Source organism: Denticeps clupeoides, chromosome 3 (genome assembly GCF_900700375.1).
Source record: "Denticeps clupeoides chromosome 3, fDenClu1.1, whole genome shotgun sequence".
Lineage (NCBI taxonomy): Eukaryota > Metazoa > Chordata > Actinopteri > Clupeiformes > Denticipitidae > Denticeps > Denticeps clupeoides.
In genome coordinates this window covers 16,286,078-16,309,013 of record NC_041709.1, presented here as the reverse complement: position 1 = coordinate 16,309,013, position 22,936 = coordinate 16,286,078, and the positions used below count along the sequence as shown (strand labels likewise).

Here is a 22,936-nt window from a genome sequence, read left to right as displayed (position 1 = left end):
CCCTTTTAATGATTTTCATAGCAACAATCTTTGGCAGTGGTGGCCTAGCGGTTAAGGAAGCGGCCCCGTAATCAGAAGGTTGCCGGTTCAAATCCCGATCCGCCAAGGTGCAACTTAGGTGCCACTGAGCAAAGCACCGTCCCCACACACTGCTCCCCGGGTGGTTAAAAGTAGTGGCACTGTGTGCTGTGCTGCAGTGTTTCACAATGACAATCACTTTCACTAAACCAAAATATGGGTGGTAGTAGCCTAGTGGGTAACACACTCGCCTATGACCCGGGTTCGAATCCCACTTACTACCAATGTGTCCCTGAGCAAGACACTTAACCCTAAAAATGGCTCTGGGGGGGACTGTCCCTGTAACTACTGTTTGTAAGTCGCTCTGGATAAGGGCGTCTGGTAAATGCTGTAAATGTAAATGTACATATGCCATTGTCTTAAAATGTTGTACATGGTATTACTATGGTCTCAACAGATCAGTAACTTATGCGCTGCTGTAGAATATCGAAGATATGTTACATCCATAAATCACGATGTAAAATATGGATTTTGGGCAGTGGAGGGTTGGAGCGTCCATGAGTATCTGTGTATATGATTACGCCTTACTCCAAACTATATTGCAATTAAAACCTTGCATTTTAAAAAGCAACTGCATTAAAAAAAACATGGAAATTACATACACTACAGTTTGAATCCAAAACTTAAAACCTTTCATTTGTAGTAATAGGAAACGACATACGTGAAACTTTTATTTCCAACCAGCAAAATGCAGCCTGCGCCAGTGGACAACTTAACAAGGGTTTGAGTTTCTCGCCTGAAACTAGCATTACGCACATCCGCCGCGAAAGAAACGGGCGCATTGTTGTCTAGGCCCCGCCCACCAACGACGTCACGGCCACAACAAGCGATCGAGCCAATGGGAAGCAGGCATTCGATTAGGGTCGCAGAAAGTGCCCGCGGACTCAGTCCGGCGCCGCGGCGCGCCACGCGTCTCTCCGTCCTCGGTCCGGTCACCAATACTGCGGCCGTGAGCTCGTTTCTCCCGTTCTTGGCACAGCAGGACTTTATTCCAGGAGCTGGACCCGTGACCGAGAAGAGAAGGATAAAAAAAAAAGGGGGCAGCGTTCAGCCTTCGTCTTGTTAAAAAGTTCGGGGCGAAAATGGATGCGTCGCCAGCGGGCGAGTAGACGGGATCCGGGTAGTTTCGTAAACGGACACTTTTTATCGCGTCTCGAAGCGGAACTTTTCCGTCCCGGAGTCAGGGCGCCTCCGCATGTTGACATCAATGCGGCCACCGCGATGGCGGCTCTCGTTTCCCGCCGGCCGCTGCTGATCTGGTACCTGACTTCCTGGGCGCTCTTGTCCGGACGCCTGTGCGGCCGCCTGGTGTGCTGGCAGGCGCTGCTCAAGTGTCACGGCGAGCCCGAGTGCCATTACGCGTACACCCAGTACGTCCACGCCTGCGCGCCGGTGCTGGCCGGCGGCGGGGGAAGGTGCCCGAGCCACTGCATCTCCTCCATCGTGCAGCTCAACCTCACCGCCGGCGGCCCGGCGCTGGAGGACTGCGACTGCGCCGAGGACCCGCTGTGCCGCGGCGCCAAGAGCGCCATCGAGCCCTGCATGCCGCGGACCCGCCGCACGGGCTGCACCGAGGCGCGCCGGCGCTGCGACGAGGACGCGCCGTGCCGCGGCGCCGTGCGCGACTACCTGTTCCACTGCCGCAAGCTGTTCGGCGGCGAGCGGTGCTCCGAGCCGTGCCGCCGCGTCATCGCCGCCATGCGCGCCATCCCCGCCGCCCGCCTGCTGGACACGTGCGTGTGCGACGGCGCGGAGCGGCCGATCTGCGAGTACATCAGGGCCAGCATGGAGTCCTTCTGCTTCGGCCCCGGAGACCGCGAGCGGGGCAGCGGCGCCCCGGACTCCGAGGAGGACGCGGACGAGGACTACGGGCCGGAGGAGGACGCGGTTCCGGAGCGCGCGGCGGGCCCGCGGGGCGGTGGCGGCGGCGGCGGGGGGAGCGTGGCCGTGTCCGTGGCCCTGGCCTGCTGCTCCTGGGCGCTTCTGGCTCGTTGACACGTTCTGCCACGGTTTTCGATTGCTTGAAATTGCACAAATCACGACGAAAAGGCTTTACGTTACTATTACTTTTTGGAAATGTGTGAAAGTCTATTTTTGTAAGACACATTTTGTCATGTACTAGATCCGTGTGCCTTTTTTGTGTGCCTTAGTTTCACACGAAATGATCATTTACGATATTTCTAAGCCACAGCCAAGTATTTTGATACGTTTGTTGCTTCGGATGTCAGTTTTACTAGGATCCAAGCTACCGTGTGTCCTTGCCAGCAATTTCATGATTATATTCTCATTTGTCATTCTTAAAAAAAAAAAAAAAAAGAAAGAAAGAGAGTGAGAGAGAGCTTGGTGTTTGAATGCACTTGACCTTGTAAATATAAATGTTGACTAAGGGAATAAACGCTGACATCCTGAAGCTGTTTCAACATGAAAAGGAAACGCTTTATCCTCAGGGCCCCAGACGGATTATTTGTCTTTATCCGTCGTGTTTATTTAAAGTCTTTAAAGTCAGGAGGAACTGGGGGCTGGGTTCAAGTGGCCGTCCCAAACACACTTTACAGCTATCGGGTGTTGAAGGTCCCACCACGCTGCCATTTTACGACTAACGGCATTAAAACCTCCGCTGAGACCTACCTGAACATCTTGACCAGCTTATGATAGTCTAACTGGGTGAAAAACGTCCTTTAGAGGAGGACGTGGCATCTAAGCTAGTTTCAGATGGTCCTGCTGGCCAAACTGTGTGAAAAACATACATTAAGATGGTCATAGCACCAGGGATGACGTAATAAGATTCACTTCTCTAGGTAACATCTAAAGTCTAAATATAATATCTCCAGTGGCTGTGATCCTTTCGCTCATATCACCAGGGTACCTAAAGTCGGCCATATTGTGTTTTTTGTAGCTATTGTCTAATTGAGTAAGAAGGGCCCTTGGACCTAATGAATGGAGGAAAAGTCGAGTGGACTTCTGTCATGTAAATGGTCAGCACACAATGGGGGCGCTTTACAATGAGCGAGCACTTCATTCACTCCGACGCGCGGAGAGCCATGTGCAGAACGCCGAAGCGGAGCCGCAAAACACCAGTCAGCGGAGTTAAGGAGGAAGCTCAATCCAAAATGGGAAATGACTTATTTTAGTTATGAAGGCCATTGTTAGATTATCATTAAACCCAAATGCTAATGTCATATAGCGTGTTCATTTTTTTTTTATTTACAGAATCGACTACTAGGCCGGATATCGCAATTCAAGTACATTTCACTGTTGAGAGAACCATGTGGAGAACGTGGTCAACATTTTATGATGAAAGCCAAACTATGTCCCTTCTAAAATAATAACACATTAATAAATAAGACCATGTAATTCAAACCTTTGCAGTTCAATAGTTAATGGTTTTAACATTAATTGTTTAAAAAAAAGAGATTATTACAGAGAACATTTTATTGCTTTCCACCGAAGGGATTTCGTTGAAATGTTTTCTGTTCCATGCTGACATAACGGCACTTAATTAAATCAGTATGTATTTCAGTAAATTGCCAGTTCCAGCGTAGTACGTGTCCTGATAATTGTAAAAAGTTGTTAGTATTAAACGCTAACAGAAATGTACAGGGTCCTGGCTCAACTTGTGTACTTTCCAAACACAGTGGGAGGAATGAAGTGAAGCTTTCACATTCCCCTTCTCTCCCTGTCTCGCTTAAGGCCCCAGTGGGATTTTGGTAAGATTTGCCAAATACCAGCTGCCACTACGATTTCGTCAATCGGGGTCCGATTGGAGGCCCTTTGAAACGGGGAGAAAGTGTTTCTAATCCTGTTATGATGTCCTGCCGTGGCTGTTGAGCTGCCCGGCGTTTCAGGAAATTTAAAGGTAAAGTTTTACAGGGATATGAATTTTTTTGTAATGTAATGTAATGCAGCAATGTTTATTCATGTGAAATAATGAATAGGCCTTGGCGGCATTCACGTCTAGATTTCGCCCAGCGTTAAACTAAACCTAGCACTGAACAGAAATTTTGGGCATATTTGCTAAGGTCATTCCAAGTCCACATAGCGTGTCCTCAGCACTTGAAATGAGAATATTTAGGAGTTTTTCTTTCTTTTTTTTTTTGGAGTGGGGTGGGGGTGGCATAGATGCTTTGCTGCTGCATTTCTGCATCCATAAGTTTCAGGAGAACAGGTTCCAGGGTGGAGACTTGCAACGTAAAATAAACGTTGTCTGAAACCCAAGATCTGTAAATGAATAAATGTGTGATTTGGACTGATAGTGTGGCCCCTAACAGGAGCATTTCAGGAAACCAGGTCAATTTTCATTCTATGAACATCCAGACTGGCAGTGTTGAGCATGGTAAATTTGACAAGCGTGACACAAAAGCTACACAAGTCCGTAAAACTGTGGTCGGACTCATTTAAACCCAGACCAAAAGTACAAACAAGCCCGAGTGTGAACAGGCAGAGCTGGTAAACGCCAGGCATGAGGAGCAGAGGAAAGGCTGAGTGAGTGAGGGAGGCTAATGATTCAGATCCCAGAGGTGAGTGAGGTGAGAGCTGAGGTCAGGGTGCCGAGGTGGGGGAGCGGACTGGGGGAAGGGCCATGGCTCAGCTGAGCAAAAGGAACATTTTGGTGAATGACCTTAGCAAACAAAAGGAGGTATTCTATTCAGCCAATCACGACCATTTGCCCAAGCCTAAAGCTGCGGAGGGACCCCAAGCTTAACTCTCAGCAGGATTCACTTTAGAAACTCTGTCCTCTCCCCTGGATGATATTAAAAAGATGAAAAGGGGTGCTAAACATGGCAAGAAGTGGAAGACGACATGGAGGAGTACACCAAACGTAGCTGACAGGGGGCATAACTACATTTTTTACGCTGCTAGGGCTGATGGGAATGATAATGTGGCGTGTCAAGTCTCTCTAACTTCAATGGCTGCTGTGATGTTGAGGGGGGGAAGAGTGATCTGGACCTGACAGCACTGGGATTGGATTGATGGGGGTGGCCTCAACCATAAACGCAACAAATACCTGAAAGATGCTGAAATAAATTTAATTTGCCATGGTGAATCTGATTATCAAACTTTTTTAAATAGTCTATTGGAAGATGGGTTTGAATTGATTTGAAGGTTTTAATCCCCAAAATATCAAAATGTATAGTTCAACTACAATTGTCTTATTGGAGTAATTAAGTTTTTGAAGGTTTCAAAGTTTTGTGCTGAACATCTGCATATGATGTGAGATTATACATTGATGCAATGGGGAATTTAGCATTAAAAGGGTTCTAATTAATGAATTACTTGTTAATTTGACTATACATTGCAGATATTTGGAGACCGACCATCAACTGAAGACAACAGATTTGAGACCTTTACAAGTCAATTATAACAGTGCAGGTCTCTGCATTTTTGTCCTTTTCTCATCCCTCAGTGATTTTTTCTCCTAATTATACTGTGTCAATACTTGGTTTATTATTACTGTATACTTAGAACAACCTGATATGTCTGTGTTGCCATTCACCCTGCAAGAACAACAATCCTATCCTTCAGCCTAACCCTAACAGATGTTATTCCAGGATATACCATAACAAAAAGGATATCAGGTCAATCTGCATTTTTAATAAAACTGAATTCATAGGAGATGATTTCTTTCTGTGAAGAGTCTCGTACAGATGCAGTAACTTACATGTTCTGTGCTTTCATGGTGTTTGTAATCCTGCAGTAAAAGCAGTGTACTCTCAGTCAACCAAATACTGTATTCTATTTATGTGTTGTACATCCATATACATCGTATGCTGTATGTACACCATAAGGCAGTTTAATGGGTCAGGTGTTGTGACACCAAGTGGCCACTAGTTGACACTAGATGACAAAAAATGTCTATTACAAATTTCTCTTCTAAAATTCATTGCTAACTACAATTTGTGGGATTGAATTTCTTACACAAAACTGTGGTAAGTGAATAATAATTTTTTTTCCCCCCTGAAAGATGAGACAGGTCTATATGAAGTATGCATATTATGCAATATAAATGTCACAAAACATGTAGTCAGTTGGAGTTTCTAAAAGTTTTGTTTCATTTTATTTCAGTTTATGACAATTTTATCGTTCAGCAGTAGTCGGTGCTAACTGTTTCTCCTCTGCACGTAGCATCTGTGAGGCCCTGTGTGTTACAGATTCGATTCCGTGAGCGTTTTCCACCACTGCAGTTTGACCAGGCAGACCAGCAGCCCCAGTTTCCTTCCTGGACAATGGGCTGGCCTATATTTTCAGAATAAAAAGGGATTCTATATTAGCTGTTGTTGCTACGTGAAAAGCATTCACACGCTGCATTAACCACTATAGGTCAAGTAAAATAAGATTCAAGATCTATATATAGAACACATAGGTCTAAATATGGGCATACTTCTATATATATGCTTGCACTTACCTTTCAGCAAATCAGAACGCACTGTTTCACACGCCAGGCCCTCAAACTGTGGCTTACATAAACAGATGCACTTCCCATCGATCTGTGACACTGTGCCCCCATTCTGGCATGGCTGGCACTTACAAACGCTGTACTCGGCAACATAGGCCTCCGTTGCCAGTCGGATGTTCTCTCTTCTTTCCTGGCTGTGGGACATCTTCAGTGGGATGAGATTATAGATGGGTTCGGGCTGAAAGACACAGCGGAGAGTCCATTTAAGACTTTAAAAGTAAAAAAAGCTTCAGCAGAAAGTGATACCAGATTTCAGCATGATTACATCACTGTGGATGGGGACAGGACTGTTTATGATGGTCCGGGCCCACGATTCGTAGGTGGCGGTGTCCAGAAGCCCCTGTTTCTCTATTTTTGTCCTCATAGCTGCGGCTGCATCCACGGTGCCTCCTCTCACCGAGCTCATCACTTTATCAATGAGAGCCTTCCCTTCACTCTGCTCTGGTGAAAAAAATGGTTTCTATCTGCATTTCATTTGCATTTTTTCAAATGTTCACAAAACACAGCATTTTTGTTGCTGTACTAGTTACCTGTTTGTGAGCTGGTAAACTTGTCACAGTGCTCTGGTTTTTCGTTCACCTCCAGCCCCCCCTGTCCTTCCATGAAACTCAAATCTGCTTTTACACCAATCTTAATGCATTCCTGCATCATACGTTCTGTTATTTCTGCAACCGAAACAACACTCTCATTCATAAATGGCACATTTAACACAATGATGTTAAAAGTTTTGATGTGAAGTCTTCTCAAGATTTACCCTTGGTACGGACATTCTCCTGGTTGAGAACATAGACGAGTTCATACTCTCCTCCTAGCCTTCCGTTTGTGGTGTAGTGTGTTCCATAGTCCTCCAGGAAGCGGAAGTACTGTCCTTTCTCATATTGAACAGGTAGCGCTGCAACGTCCTCCAGGAAAGTCTCAGTCAGCATCAGGCTATTAGACCTCAATCGGTAAGTGCTTAGCTGCACGGAGCCCTTGACTCTCATGAAACTCTTGTTCTGGATTCAAAGCATGACTGTCAGGGTGAGACGGTAAAAAGGTGCGAGATACTCTGTAAAGACAGCGCACGGCAAACAGAAGTGTTAGCGTTACCTTGGTCACCGTTAACTCGGAAACCTGCTTGATCATGTCCGTTTCTTCCAGCTGTTGCGTATGGCCAACACTGGCAGATATGCTGGTGTTGGATTCCTCAGTGGGGGTGAATTTAAATGACAAGTCAACATTGATCGTGTCTGTGGTCTCCTTCATTATCTCCTTTATCAGTGAGTGCATATCTTCATAGATCTCCTTTGAGGCAGCCTCTTCGACTTTCGTCTGAAGAAGATTATTTGCATTGGTGGAGGTGACAGCAGCATGAAAAGGTAACTCTCCCGTAATGACAATGGTTTACCTCATAGCTGAGAACACCTATGTTCCATGGTAGTCTGTGGTACGCCAGTGTGGTGGTGTCTCTCACACGAGAGCACAGCCCATTGAAATACTCGTTGTTGAAGGGATTCATGCGAGGACCAGAGCCCAGGATGTTGACGCTGTCATTGGGAAATAAAATTTTTTTTGTAAATGCTTGTGTGTCTCCTAATTTGATTGTCTTTACGGAAGGTTCTTACCCATGACCTGCAATGCGACCCATCTCTGATAATTCCAGGTCCATGTTGCCACAGGGGCGTCGACCCTCTTGCTCACAGGCATCTTCATCTGACCAGTCTCCACAGTCATTATCTCCATTACACATCAAACGCTTTTTGATACATAACCCTGCAGGATTAGGTATGCTTTAGAAGGTAACAGAATCATTTTTGCCAAAAACCAAAAACCCCAAAAGTGATCCATATTGCTACATTAGAAAGTGTCTACATATTCCTAAACAAGCGGACATCTGTACCTTCATTACTGTTTTTTTTAGCGCATTGTTGTCTACATATTTTGATGTTTCCTCACTGCACTGCTTGTCTTGAACTGCCTGTGTCCCCTGTTTGCACTTTATGTAGCCCGGTTTGTCGATGTCAAACGTGAACATGTGCACTTCATGTCAGTACGTAACTTTGTTTGAATGTTACATGTAGCACCAGGTTCTGGAGAAACGTTTGATTTCACTATGTACTGTCTAACATGTATGAAGCTGAAATGACAACAAAGCTCAACTTGAACATGAACAATTATTGATCATAACTGGACTGGAAATATGTGCTATATTTTACAAAAGTGAGCACACTTAGATTTATTTTACATATCTTTCCTTGTGACAACACTGAAGATATGACACTTTGATGTGCTTGTCACTGATAGACCATACAGGGGTTTACCAGGACAGGTTCCACTCAGAACAGGCCTCACCATGGTTCCTCAAAGAAGTTGAAAGCACATGCTCAGCTCAATATACAGAGGTTGGCTATTGAAAATAGACGTATAAGTGCTGCCAGCACTGCTGCAGAGGTGGAAGGGGTGGGGGGTGGGGGGGGGGGTGAGCCTGCCAGACCATGGACCACACATCAAATTGGTTCCTAGAAGGAAAGATCTTCTAAAGCTGCTGAAGACAAGCAGATTCCGAACATGGTTTACTGGAAACATGTACTGTGGTCTGATGAGATTTGGGTCAGGTTGTGTCAAGTTGTGTGGCAGCAACCAGGTGAAGAGAACAAAGTTTGTCTCGCCTACAGTCAAGCCTGGTTGTGGTAGTGTTGTGGCTTGGGGCTGCATCAGTGCTCCACTGATGGAGCTGAATGGCAGCATGTACTGTGACATACTGAAACAAAGCATGATGCCATCCCTTCAGAAAACAGCAGTTTTCCAACATGATAATGACCTCAAACACACCTCCAAGACGACCACTGCTGGACAGGTCAAGCATGTCTCCAGACCTGAACCCTTAGCATCTGTGGGTCGTCCTCAAACTGAAGGTGGAGGAGTGCATGTCTCTAACATCCACCTGCTCTATGATGTGGTCATGGAGGAGTGGAAGAGGTTTCCTGTGGCAGCCTGGTGAACTCCATACCTATGGGAGTTAAGGCACTGCTGGAAGATGGCCACACAAAATATTGACACTTTGGCCACAATTTGGACTGAGGTGGGTGCTCAGTTTTGTTGCCAGTGGTTTAGACATTAATGGCTGTGTATTTAGCTGTTAACACTGTTAAACAGGCTGTCCACTGACAACTTGACATTCATATCATCAGTGTTGTCCCAAGGACATATTCAATAAAATGAAAAAGTACTCACTTTTGTGAGATACTGTATACATTTGTTAATTATTGTTGGCATCCCTTTACTCACACACACACACACACACACACACACACACATATATATATATATATCAAAACATTCACAGAAACATACATTTAGGATGAAATAAAAATACTATGAGGACATGTTAGTAGAATATCATCAAATATCCTAGTTTACCGGAATCACACTGAAACTCCATCGCGGTACAGGGTTCTTTAGGTTCCTTCACACACATGGCATCAGTTTTACAGGGCTTTCGGTCTCCCAGGGCTTGATTGCAGACTGTGCCATCAAACTGCCCAAACGCCTCTATACCTCTGGAGCGATGCTGCGAATACAACATGGACATTACATTCCATTAAAAATATTCAGTTGTTCTCTCCCACCAAAAGCAATCATTTAACCCTTTCCTCTCCCATGACACCACTGGCATAAACTGAACTTGGTCTGAAGTAGGTCCTCCTTTTGCCACAAAAACAGCCCTGATCCATCAAGGGTTATATTCCATCAGTGAAAGTGAAGAGATTGTCATTGTGAAATAATGAAACGTGTCCTCTGCTTTTAACCATCACCCTTGGTGAGCAGTGGGCAGCCATGACAGGTGCCCAGGTAGCAGTGTGTGGGGATGGGGCTTTGTTCAGTGGCACCTCAGCTGCACCTTGCCGGTTCAGGATTCGATCCGATTAGGGGTCTGTTTTCTTACCCGCTAGGCCACCACTACCCTTTAAAGTTATGCCAGGGTATCTGACATAAGGTTTTCAGAACGGATCCTTTAAGTTCTGTAAATTTCAAAGTGGTTCTTCCATAGAATAGATTTGTTTTCTCCGAACCATCCCACAAATGCTCAACTGTGAACACCTCACACTTGTTGTTATGTTCCTCGAACCACTCTTAAATCATTTTTGCAGTGTGCAGGACACTTTATCCAGCTGAAAGAGGCCATGAAGGGGTGTACTTGGACAGGAACTATAGTAGCTCTTCTGTTGGATCAGACAATATGGGACAGCCTTTGCCCTCCATGTGCATCCATGAGCCCCCTTCCTTCCGTAGACAACATTTTTTCATTGGTTTTCCTTTCTTGGACCACATTTAATAAGCCTTGGTTCGGGTAAAAGTCACTCAAATACTTTTTTCAGCTCTCTAAACATTAAGTTCATATACAAAACCCTGACTTGATGCCTAATAAATCCCAATGCCAGGTGCCATTGAAAGTGAAGTGATTGTCACATGTGATACACAGCAGCACAGCACACGGTGCACACAGTGAAATTTGTCCTCTGCATTTAACCCATCACCCTGAGTGAGCAGTGGGCAGTCATGAAAGGCGCCCAGGGAGCAGTGTGTGGGGGCGGTGCTTTTGCTCAGTGGCACCTCAGTGGCGCCTTGGCGGACTGGGATTCGAACCCCATTGTAACAAAATGCACTTCCCCTGGCCTGTCAGGACTCTCCACAGCTCACCGAGGGTGATGGGTCAAATGCAGAGGACACAATTTGTTGTGTCACCGTGTCACAGTGTTTCACAATGACAATCACTTCACTTTCACTGTGCCATGATCACTGCAAATGCAACATTTCGAGAGGTGACATCTTGACATGACTCCTCTGAAGGATCATCAATGTGAGGACTTCCCCATTTCCTATGTTTCCTGTTGGACAGGAATAGCCGAGGTGACCCTTACCGTTGTCTTGGTGCAGGGGTTGCAGGGTCCCCATTCAGACCATGCAGACATCTTGCAGTCTACAGGAGCGGGTTTTGCTTGTCGCATTTTCCTGCTCCTTATGCAGGTAAGGTCACAAAGCCAGAAATGTCATGTTCCTGTCCGTTGTAAAATTCTGTGCCATAATTAATGAGATCAGAGTTGCAAATTTACTTACATGGAATCTCCTAGACTTACAGAAAGCACTTGGTGTGCGACGCTCACTGCCACAAACAGTGCAGCCAGGGTCTTCATGTTGACACTCATGTTGACTGAATGCAAGCAAAACTGGACTGCGTGCTCGACGTTCTCTCTATTTAATCACTAAGCATCCGGTTAATGATTAATTTTATTCGAGTGGAAATTCTGGGATTGTGGCGAAATCTAAATGTTGTGAAGCAGGACAGATCACCTAAATTCACGGGTTTTCCCACATTCCTCAGCCTGACTTACTTAAACAATGCAAATATTTATACATAGTGTACCTTGTCATATTTTCTTTCGGGATTTTTTTTTTTAATTGTCCAACTCCTGTTTAATTTGAAGAATAATCTGAATGGTCTTTTGTGTTGTAAATAAGTGTAGAAATTGATGGTATAAAAGTCCAGTGTTCATGCTGAACTATCTTTCTTAGACATACGCAGGGCAGATTAAAAAAATTAGGAGATAGAAGCTTTCAGAGACACTTTTATCTAATCAGATTCATCATGAAGCCGAATTGCATGCATGTATTGTGCCATTGCGCAAACTTCTGAGCAACCCAGATTTGCTGAACCGTTAAAAACCCTGAGAAATTTACGCCGAATCAGCAGCAAGAGGCTTTCCAAACACACGTCTTCTCTGCCGCCAGGAACAATATGGTGCCTGCCCTCCACCGACTCTCGCACAGGCCAGAGTGGGACATAGGATGGATGGTTCAGATGCCATTTAGTCAGATCCTGTCCGCAGTGCTTCACATATGTGCTGAGCTCGTCGCTTTTCTAGGTTCCTGTGACTTCCATCCTGTTCTCTCAGGAAGAGATATGATTTGCAATTTGCTGTGAACCCTTGCTCTTCCACCGTTTTTCCTCGCAAGAGAAACTTCCTGTTTTTCCAGTGCGCAAGAGAGCAGATTCTCGCAGAGCTTTAACAGTTCACAACTGTAGGACTTTATTCTCTGTCTTTCACTTTTCACACAGACAGTGGATTTAAGACTTTTTTTTCTTTACATTTTTTATTGAAGTCTGACAGACAAGCACAGATATTCTCTATTACATGGCATATTTTTTTATTAAGGAACACAACGTTCTGAAGCTTATTAAAGGTCTCAAAACATCCTTTAACTTATATCTTGGAAAGGTGCCATTTGTTCTTGTCAAGTGTATTCATGGTTGGTACAATTTGTTTAAATGCACACCTTCCACTTAACCAATCCAAGGAACAGAAAACATAACTGCATCTAACTTTTTTATGGCATTTTATGGCATTTCTCGGTGGAGGTTGTTTAATTAGGTTGAAAACACACAAATCTACAATAAATCACATTTAAATATAACATAAATAGTTCTTGTCCTTATATATCAGGGTACCAATAGGTGAGATCGTCATATTTGTCAAACAAAAACACGCAGAGCTGGGAAATGAACTTGGAAACTGGCAATGGCAGGGGAGAGTGAGAAGTGGTCAGTATTTCCCAACAGGAAGAGAGTTTGGGTGTTCCTGAGCGGAAAACCGCAACGGTGAATCATGGCAGGATCTCACACGTCAGCTGAAGCGCACATCTTCGTCCCAACTCCACTTTTCGGCCACTGAAGCCGAATCTCAAATCGAAACGACTTTTGACCTTTAAATGTGACAGCGGCAGTGCCATAGCATAGGACTGGCGTAGCATAGTTGGCGCGCTTAACGTAACTTGTACAAATTTTACACACCGTACCCAACACAAACCCGCACATCACCACCCCTTTACTGCCTGCAACCACCCATGGCCAGCATGAATAAATGGCACGCTGTCCAGTACACCTTCTCCACTCTTTGGTTATTATTCTTAAACACACCCCCGTACCTATTGGGGTTTAACATAACTTGTACAAATTTTACACACCCTACACAACAGAAACCCGCCTCAGCATTACAAGGCCGCACATCACCACCCTTTTGCTGCCTGCAACCACCCATGGCCAGCATAAAAAATGGCACCCTGTCCAGTACACCTTCTCCACTCTTTAGATAATTTTTTTAACACACCCCACTACAGAGCTGATTCTCAAAAGAAAAACACACACACACACACGCTCATATAAAGTAGCGTCCCGTCAAGTTAAAGCGAATTCGGTGGCAGGGAGCGGAAGCGGGTGCACGGCGCGCGCCGCCACAGCCCCGCGTGCCCGGTCGGCGTGGGGCGCGCGTCGGGCGCGCGCTCGACGCCTTAATTGGCGAGTTCGCTGATATCAGCAGTGGGTGTGGTGTTCGAGGAGTAAAGGGTGCGCGCTCCGCCGAAACGTCTCACGGCCGCGGCGTTGCTGGCAGCGAGAAGAGCGGCTTTATCTGGCGTTTCAAAAAAAAAAAAAAAAAAAAGTACTATTAAAAAAAACAACAACAGGGGGGGTCACTGGTTCTGTTGACCCCGTAGCTACACGACCAGGAAATAAAAGGATACAAAATTGGAAGCCGGACCACCGCCACTCCCCCCCTCCCCGCACCGAGCTGTCGAGGCGGCTTTCCGGGGCGAAAGAGATCCTGTCAGAGGAGCCGAGAGTTTTTTTTAGTAAGTGAAACGTTTTTTTTTTTCTCCCTCCTAAACGTTTCGGGTGGTGTGAAATTTGCGGTTTGTTTTAAATTTTTACATTTTTTGCTGTCGCTGTAAATTTCTTGTTCAGCTCCACGGCGAGTTGATTAATCTCAGGTGCGCGCCAGTCAGTCAGGGCTGCGTCCCAAACCCCGCCTGTTCACTTCAAAGCGCAGAGACGTAGAAACATGACCGAACGGCCGCATTTTCCGGGAGGACCTGCGGAGTGAAGGTGGAAGTAGCCTAGTGGGTAACACACTTACCTATGAACCAGAAGACCCAGGTTCAAATCCCACGTATTACCATTGTGTCCCTGAGCAGGACACTTAACCCTGAGTGTCTCCGAGGGGGGGGGGGGGGTTGTCCCTGTCCCTGTCCCTGTCCCTGTAACTACCTATTGCAAGTCTCTCTGGAAAAGGGCGTCTGATAAATGCTGTAAATGTAAATGTGAAGCTTGTTGAAGGCCGGAGGTCCGGTTCTATCTGACAGTTTATTCTGTCTGCCGCCGCCTCCCTCATTACAGTAGGTATGAAACACAATCCCATTGACTGTTTTCTGAATTTAATACATGATGTGTGTTTTTTCTTCCCTTCTTCGTGTGTGTGTTGGTGGTGTTTCGGGTCTTTGTTAATTACAGCATCAGTTCAGTCATCTTCGCATAGTAGCAGGAAACCAGGGTTTGTTTCCCTCTCGTGAGTTAAATGAACATCTCCATCTCCAGCCCTCCTCTGCTGAAGTTGCAGATTTGGTAGAGTTTTAACTAGAGACTCGTAATACTTAACCGCCAGGAGGGAAAGTCCACTTTGTGACTGGACAGCTGGTTTAACTTCACAACCTGCACGCAGATGCTGTGGTGATCCTCTCGCTGGTTTTTAGCTCATGGCATAAGCAAGATATGTAAAGATTAAATGCCAAGGTCAGTATTCATTTAATGCAAATTAAAAAGACCATAGGGATCACTATAAATGTTCTTCCTCCTCAGCAGACTTTGAACACTTAATTTTATGTGCCATTAACTCTCAAATGCCTTTACGGCTTTATTGATCTGTGCGTAGAAGCGTTTGAATTGTTATATGTCGGCATGGATGGGAAAATTTTTCACGGCTGGGGCTCAGGGAGGTTTCAACGTCCATATTCAGTGCTCATTACGCTTTGCACATTGTAAAGTAGGCTTTAGATCTCAAACTTTTTTGGTCACATTAGACAATAGTTTTTGTGTTTTGGAAAAAAAAAAAAAAAAAAAAAGAGAAATTAATCAGAGGAAGTTTAATAAGTAGTTGAAAGAATTAAGGTCTGTGAGTAAGTACTCCAGGTTAATGTTAACCGTATTACGGGACACTGGCAGAGGCCACGACTCCACAGAACTTGCCGATCACATGATCCAATGACTGTCAGGTTAATGGCAAATCCGCAGTCTATCGGGCAGATTGTGCACGTATGGGTTGTTGATGGTTGAGCTTTGCTGTTTTCCAATCTCTGTCCAACCATATTAATAACTGCTACTGGACAAAAAGCAGGACACTTGAGAAGCATCCGAAAAGCAGTCGCTGCTATGACGTTTAATACTTTCCAGTTCAAATTCAGTGGCTCAATACGTCTGTTATAAAATGAAAATTGCATCACGGGATCTCCCACAGAGGAGAGGAGCGCGCGATGGAATAACGTTTACTGTTATTTATTTTTTATAGCTTAACCTTTGAGCTCGAGCAGCACTTGTTCAGCAAATTTCTTTCTTTCCCATTTGGAGCGCAGCATTGCATCTGGAAGTCAGAAGGTAGGCGTAGTGTCAGCCAGAATTGTAGAATAGTTCCTTTTAGCAGATTTAAGGTTGGTTTATAGTAGTTCTTGGAGGTTTTTAAAGTCTCAATTAATTCGGAATAAAAAACGTTTTCCCAGTTACATGCAACAAAGGAAATCTGCTTTTGGATTTATTCTAGATGTTGCTGGAAAACAAGACATGGGATTTTTTTTAGATTTTTTTTTTTCTCTTATTTGCAACACCCAGTTCACGTAGTTTAATGTGTCTCTGCTCTCTCTTCTTTGACAGGCTCGCAGTGGAGTATGTGTGGCTGCTGAGTCCGTAGCCCTGTAGCCACTACCTTTGACCACAGTCTCTTCCTCCTCCTCCTCCTCCTCCACTGCTGCTTCTGTGAGTCAGTCCCTGACCTCCATCATGTCCACAGAGGTGGAGCCCAACGCTGTTCCGTCAGACCCTGCCGACCCTGCCACTGCTGCCACCGCCGAGGCGCAAACCACAGCACCGACCCCACCAGCGGCGCCGACTGCACCCGCTGCCCCCAAGACTGCCACGAAGAAAGACAAAAAGAAAAGTAACACGAAAATATTACACTAACCCGTCAGCTTGATTTCTCGCGTGACTTCATTCCTGCAACCCTGCCATGTTAAAAGTTTGGTTGGAGTGAGTGCATTTCTGGCAGATGGCACTCTGAGATCTAGTCTGTATGAACCGCTATCGACTCCTCGAACCTCACAACTCATTCTCTATTATCATCCCTTTTCATCTGTAGTCCCTGAGAAGACGGATGAGTATCTGCTGGCCAGGTTTCAGGGCGATGGCGTGAGATACAAAGCTAAACTGATCGGAATTGATGACGTTCCAGAAGCCAGAGGAGACAAAATGAGCCAGGACTCCATGATGAAACTTAAGGTTTGTGTGTGAAGTTGAGATTATTTTTTTTTCCAGCTGCTCCTAGTCTGTAGTCTGATGTTTTCTTCCTTTTTCTGACACAGGGCATGGCAGTAGCTGCTCGCTCCCAAGGCAAGCACAAGCAAAGGATCTGGGTTTTGATATCCATGAATGGAATCAAAATTATAGATGAGAAAACTGGAGTAAGTCGGGATGTTGAGTCTGAAAATGTTCAGCCAGTTTCCTGAATAATTTTCCTATACAGGTGGTGTTACTCTTCTCATTTGTCATTTTGTCTTTGGCTACACCAGGTGATTGAGCATGAACATGCAGTAAATAAGATCTCATTCATTGCACGTGATGTGACGGACAACCGGGCGTTTGGGTTTGTGTGTGGAGCTGAAGGGCAGCACCAGTTCTTTGCAATCAAGACAGCCCAGCAGGTCTCATTCATACATGCTCGTGTATACACACACACACACACACACACACACACACACACACACACACACACACACACACAAATATGTCATTTAAACTATTAATAAGACATTTAACTAATTTAAATAATTTAACTTTATGTAGTGAGCTAAATGTATTGTATTGCAAAGAACATTTCATTAGAATGATAACATGGAAAGTCTACTCTCCTTGGATGGCAGCTTTGTTTCATATTAAGTTCATTTTGAGCATTGTTAGAGAAAGTGTGCTGCAAAGATTTGAAAATTGTTCCTGTGGTTTCCCTTCCAGGCCGAACCGTTGGTTATTGACTTGAAAGACCTCTTTCAGGTCATATTCAATATGAGGAAGAAGGAATCTGAGGCTGCTTTGAAGGTACGTTCATTTATAATGTAGCATGATTTGGTGGCCTCACCCTGCCCCCTTGTGGCAAAGTTCATTTTTAATTAAAGAAACAATGATGTTAAATTGGGCGTGTTGAATACAGATTATCACTTGAAAATATGCTTAGACGTGGATATTATAATGATGACTGACATTTGTTGCCCAGCTCTTGGTATTGGTGCAGCCTTAAGATATTGCATGATTTCCATTGGAGGATGTTCTGAAAACCTGTTTATTTTTTCCACAGGAGAAGACTGATAATGCAGTGGTTGAGGTATGTGTCCTACATGGTCTTTGTTTATACACATAGATATGTTATTTGCTAATATTTTCACTGTCTCTTTCTCTCCCTCTTTTATTTCCCCCAACAGAATGGAAGTGATGCCCTTCTTAGTGTTGATGGTGAAGTGACAACTGGAAAAGTAATTATTTTTCTTTCTGCCTTATTTGTTTCTTCTGTGATTTACTTGTACCGTTTTCAGCTTCATGTAATGGTCATCATGTATTGTTCCTCCATAACCTAGACTGTGGAGCAGCTGAATCTTTTTGGAGATATGTCAACGCCTCCTGACCTTCACTCGGTAAGGTCATCTGCACAACATGGCATTTCTAGCAGTATAAACCATTTAATTTACAGCTCAACGTTAACTTAACATTTCTTGTGTTGGATTTGTAAGGCTGAGCAAAATGAACAACGGGTAATGTTCTATTTAGATTCTATGTGGTATACTAACCACAAAGCTGTGTGTAGTTGCATTTGTTTCTGCTTTTTCATGTGCTTAATGTCAATGCTTCAATTATAGTTGAGTCAGGGGTCTCACATATGCATGCATGTAGCTGTGCACACATGACCATTTTAGCATTACATAAATAAATAGTTCCTACTGATTTAATTTAGGTGCTAATTCACTAATAATATGGGCAAAAACAGTCTTGGAATGGGAGTAAAAAATAATTCTCAGAAATAAAACTCATAATTTATTCAAAATTGTTGGTTAGCACCAATAATAGAACCAACATTTTTATATTCCGTGTGCATTTCTTTATATTTTATGTTGAAATCATCTCAATAAATGCTAAATCTAAATTGCTTACACAATCTCGAGACCCCTGGCACTGTTCAATTTCTGCAGCCACTTTCAAATAGTCTCTGTATGTTATGATGATTTGACTCTGATCTGATTTAATCCCCTCTCATTTTCCTTTTAATCTGCAGATTAGAAAAGATTTGTTACTGGATCTCTGTTCTGTGTTTGACGACAATCAGAACTGCATTAATGGAAATCCTTTTACCTCACCATGTTCTACGTACCCATGGGCTATCACCCCTGAAAAGCCCGATCCCTTCAGTAATTCATTACATAAAAAAGTAAACGGCCATTCAGACCCACTTCTCTCTCTGATTTCGTTGGAGAATGAAAGCACTGATGGCTTTGGTTGTCTTTTTGAGTTGCCAGAAAAAAATGGTGGCCTGAATGGAAACTCTACCTATGGTCACATTTATGATGGACTTTCAGATCTGATTGTGAATTCCCGACCCTTAAATGGCCTTAAACATGATGTAATCTCCATTCAAAAGGCACCATATGCCCAGAATCCCTTTCTCAGTATAGGATCGCATTTTGCAGACCTTTATAATGGTGTGATCGATCAAACGATTTCCAAAGTCTTCCAAAACGGAGATACAGTGGTCCTAACCCCACCCCCAGCAACCATTAAATCCAGAGCGGGGAGGACGAGACTGAAGGTGAATGCTGAGGAGGGTTCATTGTTGGTGAATAGCTCAAGTCAATTTATTTACATTCATTCATTCATTCATTCATTCATTTATTTTTAATCTGGTTTGCTAACTTTGGTAGCGGGAATAGGTCTCCACAACTCCTGTTCTATGGATGTCACTTATTGGTTCCATTACAGCAGTTCTTGTTCTTTGACACTTTAAAGCCTTTAGATTTAGCTTTTAAAACAGTAGGCCATTAGAGTTATACTGTGTTCTGTTTTTATTTTAATTGATTTATAAATTAATCTATTAAAAGAAATGAGAAAATGGCCATTATTACTAGGCTACCATTGGCTAGCATGCTAGCCATTTAAGTGCTCTGTAATACCACTGTTCATCTGTAAAGGCATTAATGAATAAAGTAAAAAATATATATATTTCAATGCAGGACATTTAAATATACTAATTCAACCTTTTGCCAATAATAATAATGTACAAGAAAGCAAGTCATGTGTTGCTTTTGCTTTCTGAACTGGAGTTTTGGAAGCGGTTTACTTTCCACTGGGGTTGAAATGTTCATTTTTGGCCAATTTGAATATACTAAATGGGATTTACTGGTTCTTAGGGTGGTGCGGTGTGGTGTGGTTTCATGTGGTGTGTCTGTTTAACACGTGCTTATTACTTCACTTGTGTGGGTGCTAACAACACTAATGTTTTATTATTTCCGATCGTTTACCCGTGCATCAGTGAAAATGAGCTGGTAAGTATTGGACACAAGCATTGTGGTAAGCATGTGATCACTTGTAATGGTGGAGCTTTTTGTGGGGTTCATTTGTCCATGCTATAGTGTCAGAGTCAAATATATAAGTGGAAAACTATATAAGTGCTCTGTGTTGCAGCCTCAGTCTCCTGCGACCGACCTGTTTGGGGCCGAACTGTTTGCACCTGTTGCTTCGATGATCGCCTCCACAAACCAGACTGAGTCCTCTTCTATTCCAGCTGATCTTTTCAATCCTACCCCTTCTACAATTCCTGCTTTGGGTGACTTAACCTAAACGAACACAAATAACACCACAGAAAAGAAATATTATTATTTTAGGATCAATTTAAAAACCTGAAATTTTTCTTCTCAGGCTCACTCTCTCTTGGGCCTGCCGCTGTCTCTCAAGCCCCTGGGACCATGCCTTCTCTATGGCAACAGCCAGCCCCGCCCATGTTCCCCATGCAACCTGGTGGAGCCGGTCCAGTCGCACAGCCCAGTCCTTTCCCCCAGCCCCCTGTCTTTGGTGGGATGGCTGTTCCTTCATGGGGCCAGTCAGGTCCAGCCCCATTCGGAGCCCCTCCGGTCTCTCATGCTTGGGGTCAGACGGCACCAGCAGGATCCATGGGAGCCTGGCCACAGCCTGCTCCTATGCCCAACCCCTTTCAGCAAGGTCCATTCCCCTCCATGCTCCCTCAGGGTGGAATGATGGCTGGACAGCCGAGCACAGTACCACCCCAAAGGCCCCCGCCCAGGGCTCCTGCCAAGGAGGAGCCCCCGGCGATGAAGAATGCCTTCACAGCACTTGATCCTTTAGGGGAAAGGGAGAACAAGGTTGGGAAGGATATGTTCAAAGATTTCCAGATGGCCAGACCCCCTGCCATTCCTGCAAGGAAGAATGAACCGGGCACCAATGGGAATGAAGCATTTTCCCAGTATTTTACCACTAAAGTGGGCATGCCTCAGGAAGCCGCGGACCATGATGACTTTGACATCAGTCAGATTTCATCAGCTCCCAGTGGTAACTGTCCATTTTCCTGAATGTTGCATAATGGCTGCATAGGTCCCACAGGTTTCAAGTAGGCAGACTATGCGCAAGTTGTACATTATAATTCTCACCGTGTACATGTAGTATCTGCATTCTTGGGGTTTTCATATGGCAGAAATAATGTTGATTCACTTGCTTAGCAAACCAAATTTCCTTATTACCTGAGTCAATAGATTCTGGTCTAGAGACACCCTATGTGAGTGAAATGAACAGAAATTCCTGTCCTTTTTGTCGCCAGCAGCATCTGCTGCTCAGCAGCTGAAGCCTGTTTCCACTCCAGCAGTTTCAGGCCCAGCAACAACCTCTTCTTCAGGGATGAACCTCTTTAACGACAATTTTGGATCTGATCCGTTTGGACCTCCACTTACAGGCACGGTACGAGAACCATAGATCGCTATTCTGAGTGTGCAGATGAATCCTGAATAATAGCAATGTGGAAATCCACAAATAACCATTTACATTTATTATTTACATATCAATAAATAATGAAACGGCTGAATAACATTTTCCCTCCTTGACAGAGTACACCTGCTAACACTTCTGTAGATCCCCTTGGAGATTTCTTTGCCTGAGCAACTTTCCTTTGTTCATCTGTCACTTGCGTAAGTGTGTCTCCATGTTTGTATAATTGTTAGTGGTCTTTTACCTTAACATATAAAATCCAATTCTCCTTTTTGTTTCCAGTTTACCTTTTGGAACGGAAGACCTCAGATTAGTCAAAGACGCCTTCACTGATGAATCTGTCTTGTTTTCGTCTTTCTCAGCACTGAATTAAAAAGTAAATGTTCCGATTTTTATATGAAACAAAAATGTGAGCATCAAGAGAAGACTGAAGAGCTGTTGTGCCTTGAACCTGTGTGATGAGAGGTGTAAGATGTCAATAAAAGAAGAATAAGAGCCTTTGTGTAGGGGTGTTGTGTTCACATTTTAAATGGTTCTGCTGGCTCTATTCATATATTAAAATTATGACTGGTACACTTGAAGAAATTCAGTCTTTTCAATTAAATACATATATATTTTCCTCTCATTACAATTCATTGTTTTATTCCACTAGATGTTTACTTTTTGTAATTACCTGCATTTCTGTACAAATGTGATCTCCATTAAGGCATAACAATAAATAGTCAGGCATATTTAATAATCCCACACTTCACTGCTGCCTGATGTTTTCATTTGATTTTTGCAGTTTTTAAACTTTTGACGTTTCATGGAGGTGTTTTAGTCCATTCTTTTACAACAGAGTATCTTGCTTGAATGTACCTATTCAGCTTGCACAGGTTAATTGAACATTTATATTGAACTTATTTTTTTTTTATGCAATAAATCGCTACTAAACATATTAGATTGTGGTACACAAGAAGTATAATTTCAAACCAAGCACTGCTGTCAGATGGTAGGTGGTAGTAGCCTAGTGGTTAACACACTCGCCTATGAACCAGAAGACCCAGGTTCAAATCCCACTCACTACCATTGTGTCCCTGAGCAAGAGCCAAAAACCCTAAATCACTCCAGGGGGGGGACTGTCCCTGTAACAACTGATTATAAGTAGCATTGGATAAGGGCGTCTGATAAATGCTGTAAAGTTTACAGACGTTTAAACAACGTGCACATTTTCTCCAAGACAGTAGATGGCAGCACAGACATTCACACTCACTGGAAAACCAGTAGAGAACGTCTCCGATCAGAAGAACAACAACTCT

At 44.0% G+C, this 22,936-nt stretch overlaps 3 protein-coding genes across 9 annotated transcripts; 2 read left to right on the top strand and 1 right to left on the bottom strand.

Moving 5' to 3' along the window:
* Window positions 1–946: 946 nt before the first annotated feature.
* On the top strand, window positions 947–2,488 carry LOC114786275 (growth arrest-specific protein 1-like). Its single transcript, XM_028973259.1, has one exon. The coding sequence runs from the start codon at window positions 1,165–1,167 to the stop codon at window positions 2,071–2,073; it is 909 nt and encodes a 302-aa protein (XP_028829092.1). The 5' UTR covers window positions 947–1,164; the 3' UTR covers window positions 2,074–2,488.
* A 3,616-nt stretch (window positions 2,489–6,104) lies between these two features.
* On the bottom strand, window positions 6,105–11,758 carry c9 (complement component 9). Its single transcript, XM_028973583.1, has 11 exons — window positions 11,630–11,758; window positions 11,434–11,530; window positions 9,932–10,082; window positions 8,137–8,284; window positions 7,920–8,058; window positions 7,622–7,843; window positions 7,287–7,527; window positions 7,063–7,197; window positions 6,798–6,973; window positions 6,482–6,710; window positions 6,105–6,312 (listed from the first exon to the last, which is right to left on the bottom strand). The coding sequence occupies exons 1-11, from the start codon at window positions 11,716–11,718 to the stop codon at window positions 6,161–6,163; spliced, it is 1,779 nt and encodes a 592-aa protein (XP_028829416.1). The 5' UTR covers window positions 11,719–11,758; the 3' UTR covers window positions 6,105–6,160.
* dab2 (DAB adaptor protein 2) lies at window positions 11,344–22,377 on the top strand. Of its 7 annotated transcripts, none has more exons than XM_028973588.1 (15): window positions 11,344–11,539; window positions 16,266–16,548; window positions 16,747–16,886; window positions 16,970–17,068; window positions 17,177–17,308; window positions 17,616–17,699; window positions 17,956–17,982; window positions 18,080–18,130; window positions 18,233–18,289; window positions 18,386–18,406; window positions 20,328–20,469; window positions 20,562–21,209; window positions 21,475–21,611; window positions 21,758–21,838; window positions 21,921–22,377. In XM_028973588.1, the coding sequence occupies exons 2-14, from the start codon at window positions 16,392–16,394 to the stop codon at window positions 21,806–21,808; spliced, it is 1,746 nt and encodes a 581-aa protein (XP_028829421.1). In that variant the 5' UTR covers window positions 11,344–11,539; window positions 16,266–16,391; the 3' UTR covers window positions 21,809–21,838; window positions 21,921–22,377. The 7 variants fall into 7 exon arrangements, with proteins under 7 accessions (XP_028829421.1, XP_028829422.1, XP_028829417.1 ...); XM_028973589.1 differs by lacking the exon at window positions 11,344–11,539 and adding an exon at window positions 13,756–14,197 and having other exon boundaries at window positions 21,478–21,611; XM_028973584.1 differs by lacking the exon at window positions 11,344–11,539 and adding an exon at window positions 13,756–14,197.
* The last annotated feature ends 559 nt before the right edge of the window (window positions 22,378–22,936 follow it).

Excerpts from the sequence above, each read along its gene's own strand:
- LOC114786275 (XM_028973259.1), top strand. The coding sequence starts at position 1,165 with ATGCGTCGCCAGCGGGCGAGTAGACGGGATCCGGGTAGTTTCGTAAAC.
- dab2 (XM_028973588.1), top strand. The coding sequence starts at position 16,392 with ATGTCCACAGAGGTGGAGCCCAACGCTGTTCCGTCAGACCCTGCCGAC. Across the intron at positions 17,309-17,615 it reads CAATCAAGACAGCCCAGCAG|GCCGAACCGTTGGTTATTGA; the intron begins GTCTCATTCATA and ends TTTCCCTTCCAG. Across the intron at positions 18,131-18,232 it reads GTGAAGTGACAACTGGAAAA|ACTGTGGAGCAGCTGAATCT; the intron begins GTAATTATTTTT and ends TCCATAACCTAG.
- c9 (XM_028973583.1), bottom strand. The coding sequence starts at position 11,718 with ATGAGTGTCAACATGAAGACCCTGGCTGCACTGTTTGTGGCAGTGAGC. Across the intron at positions 11,531-11,629 it reads GTAAGTCTAGGAGATTCCAT|GAGCAGGAAAATGCGACAAG; the intron begins GTAAGTAAATTT and ends TACCTGCATAAG. Across the intron at positions 7,528-7,621 it reads CCGAGTTAACGGTGACCAAG|AACAAGAGTTTCATGAGAGT; the intron begins GTAACGCTAACA and ends CTTTGAATCCAG.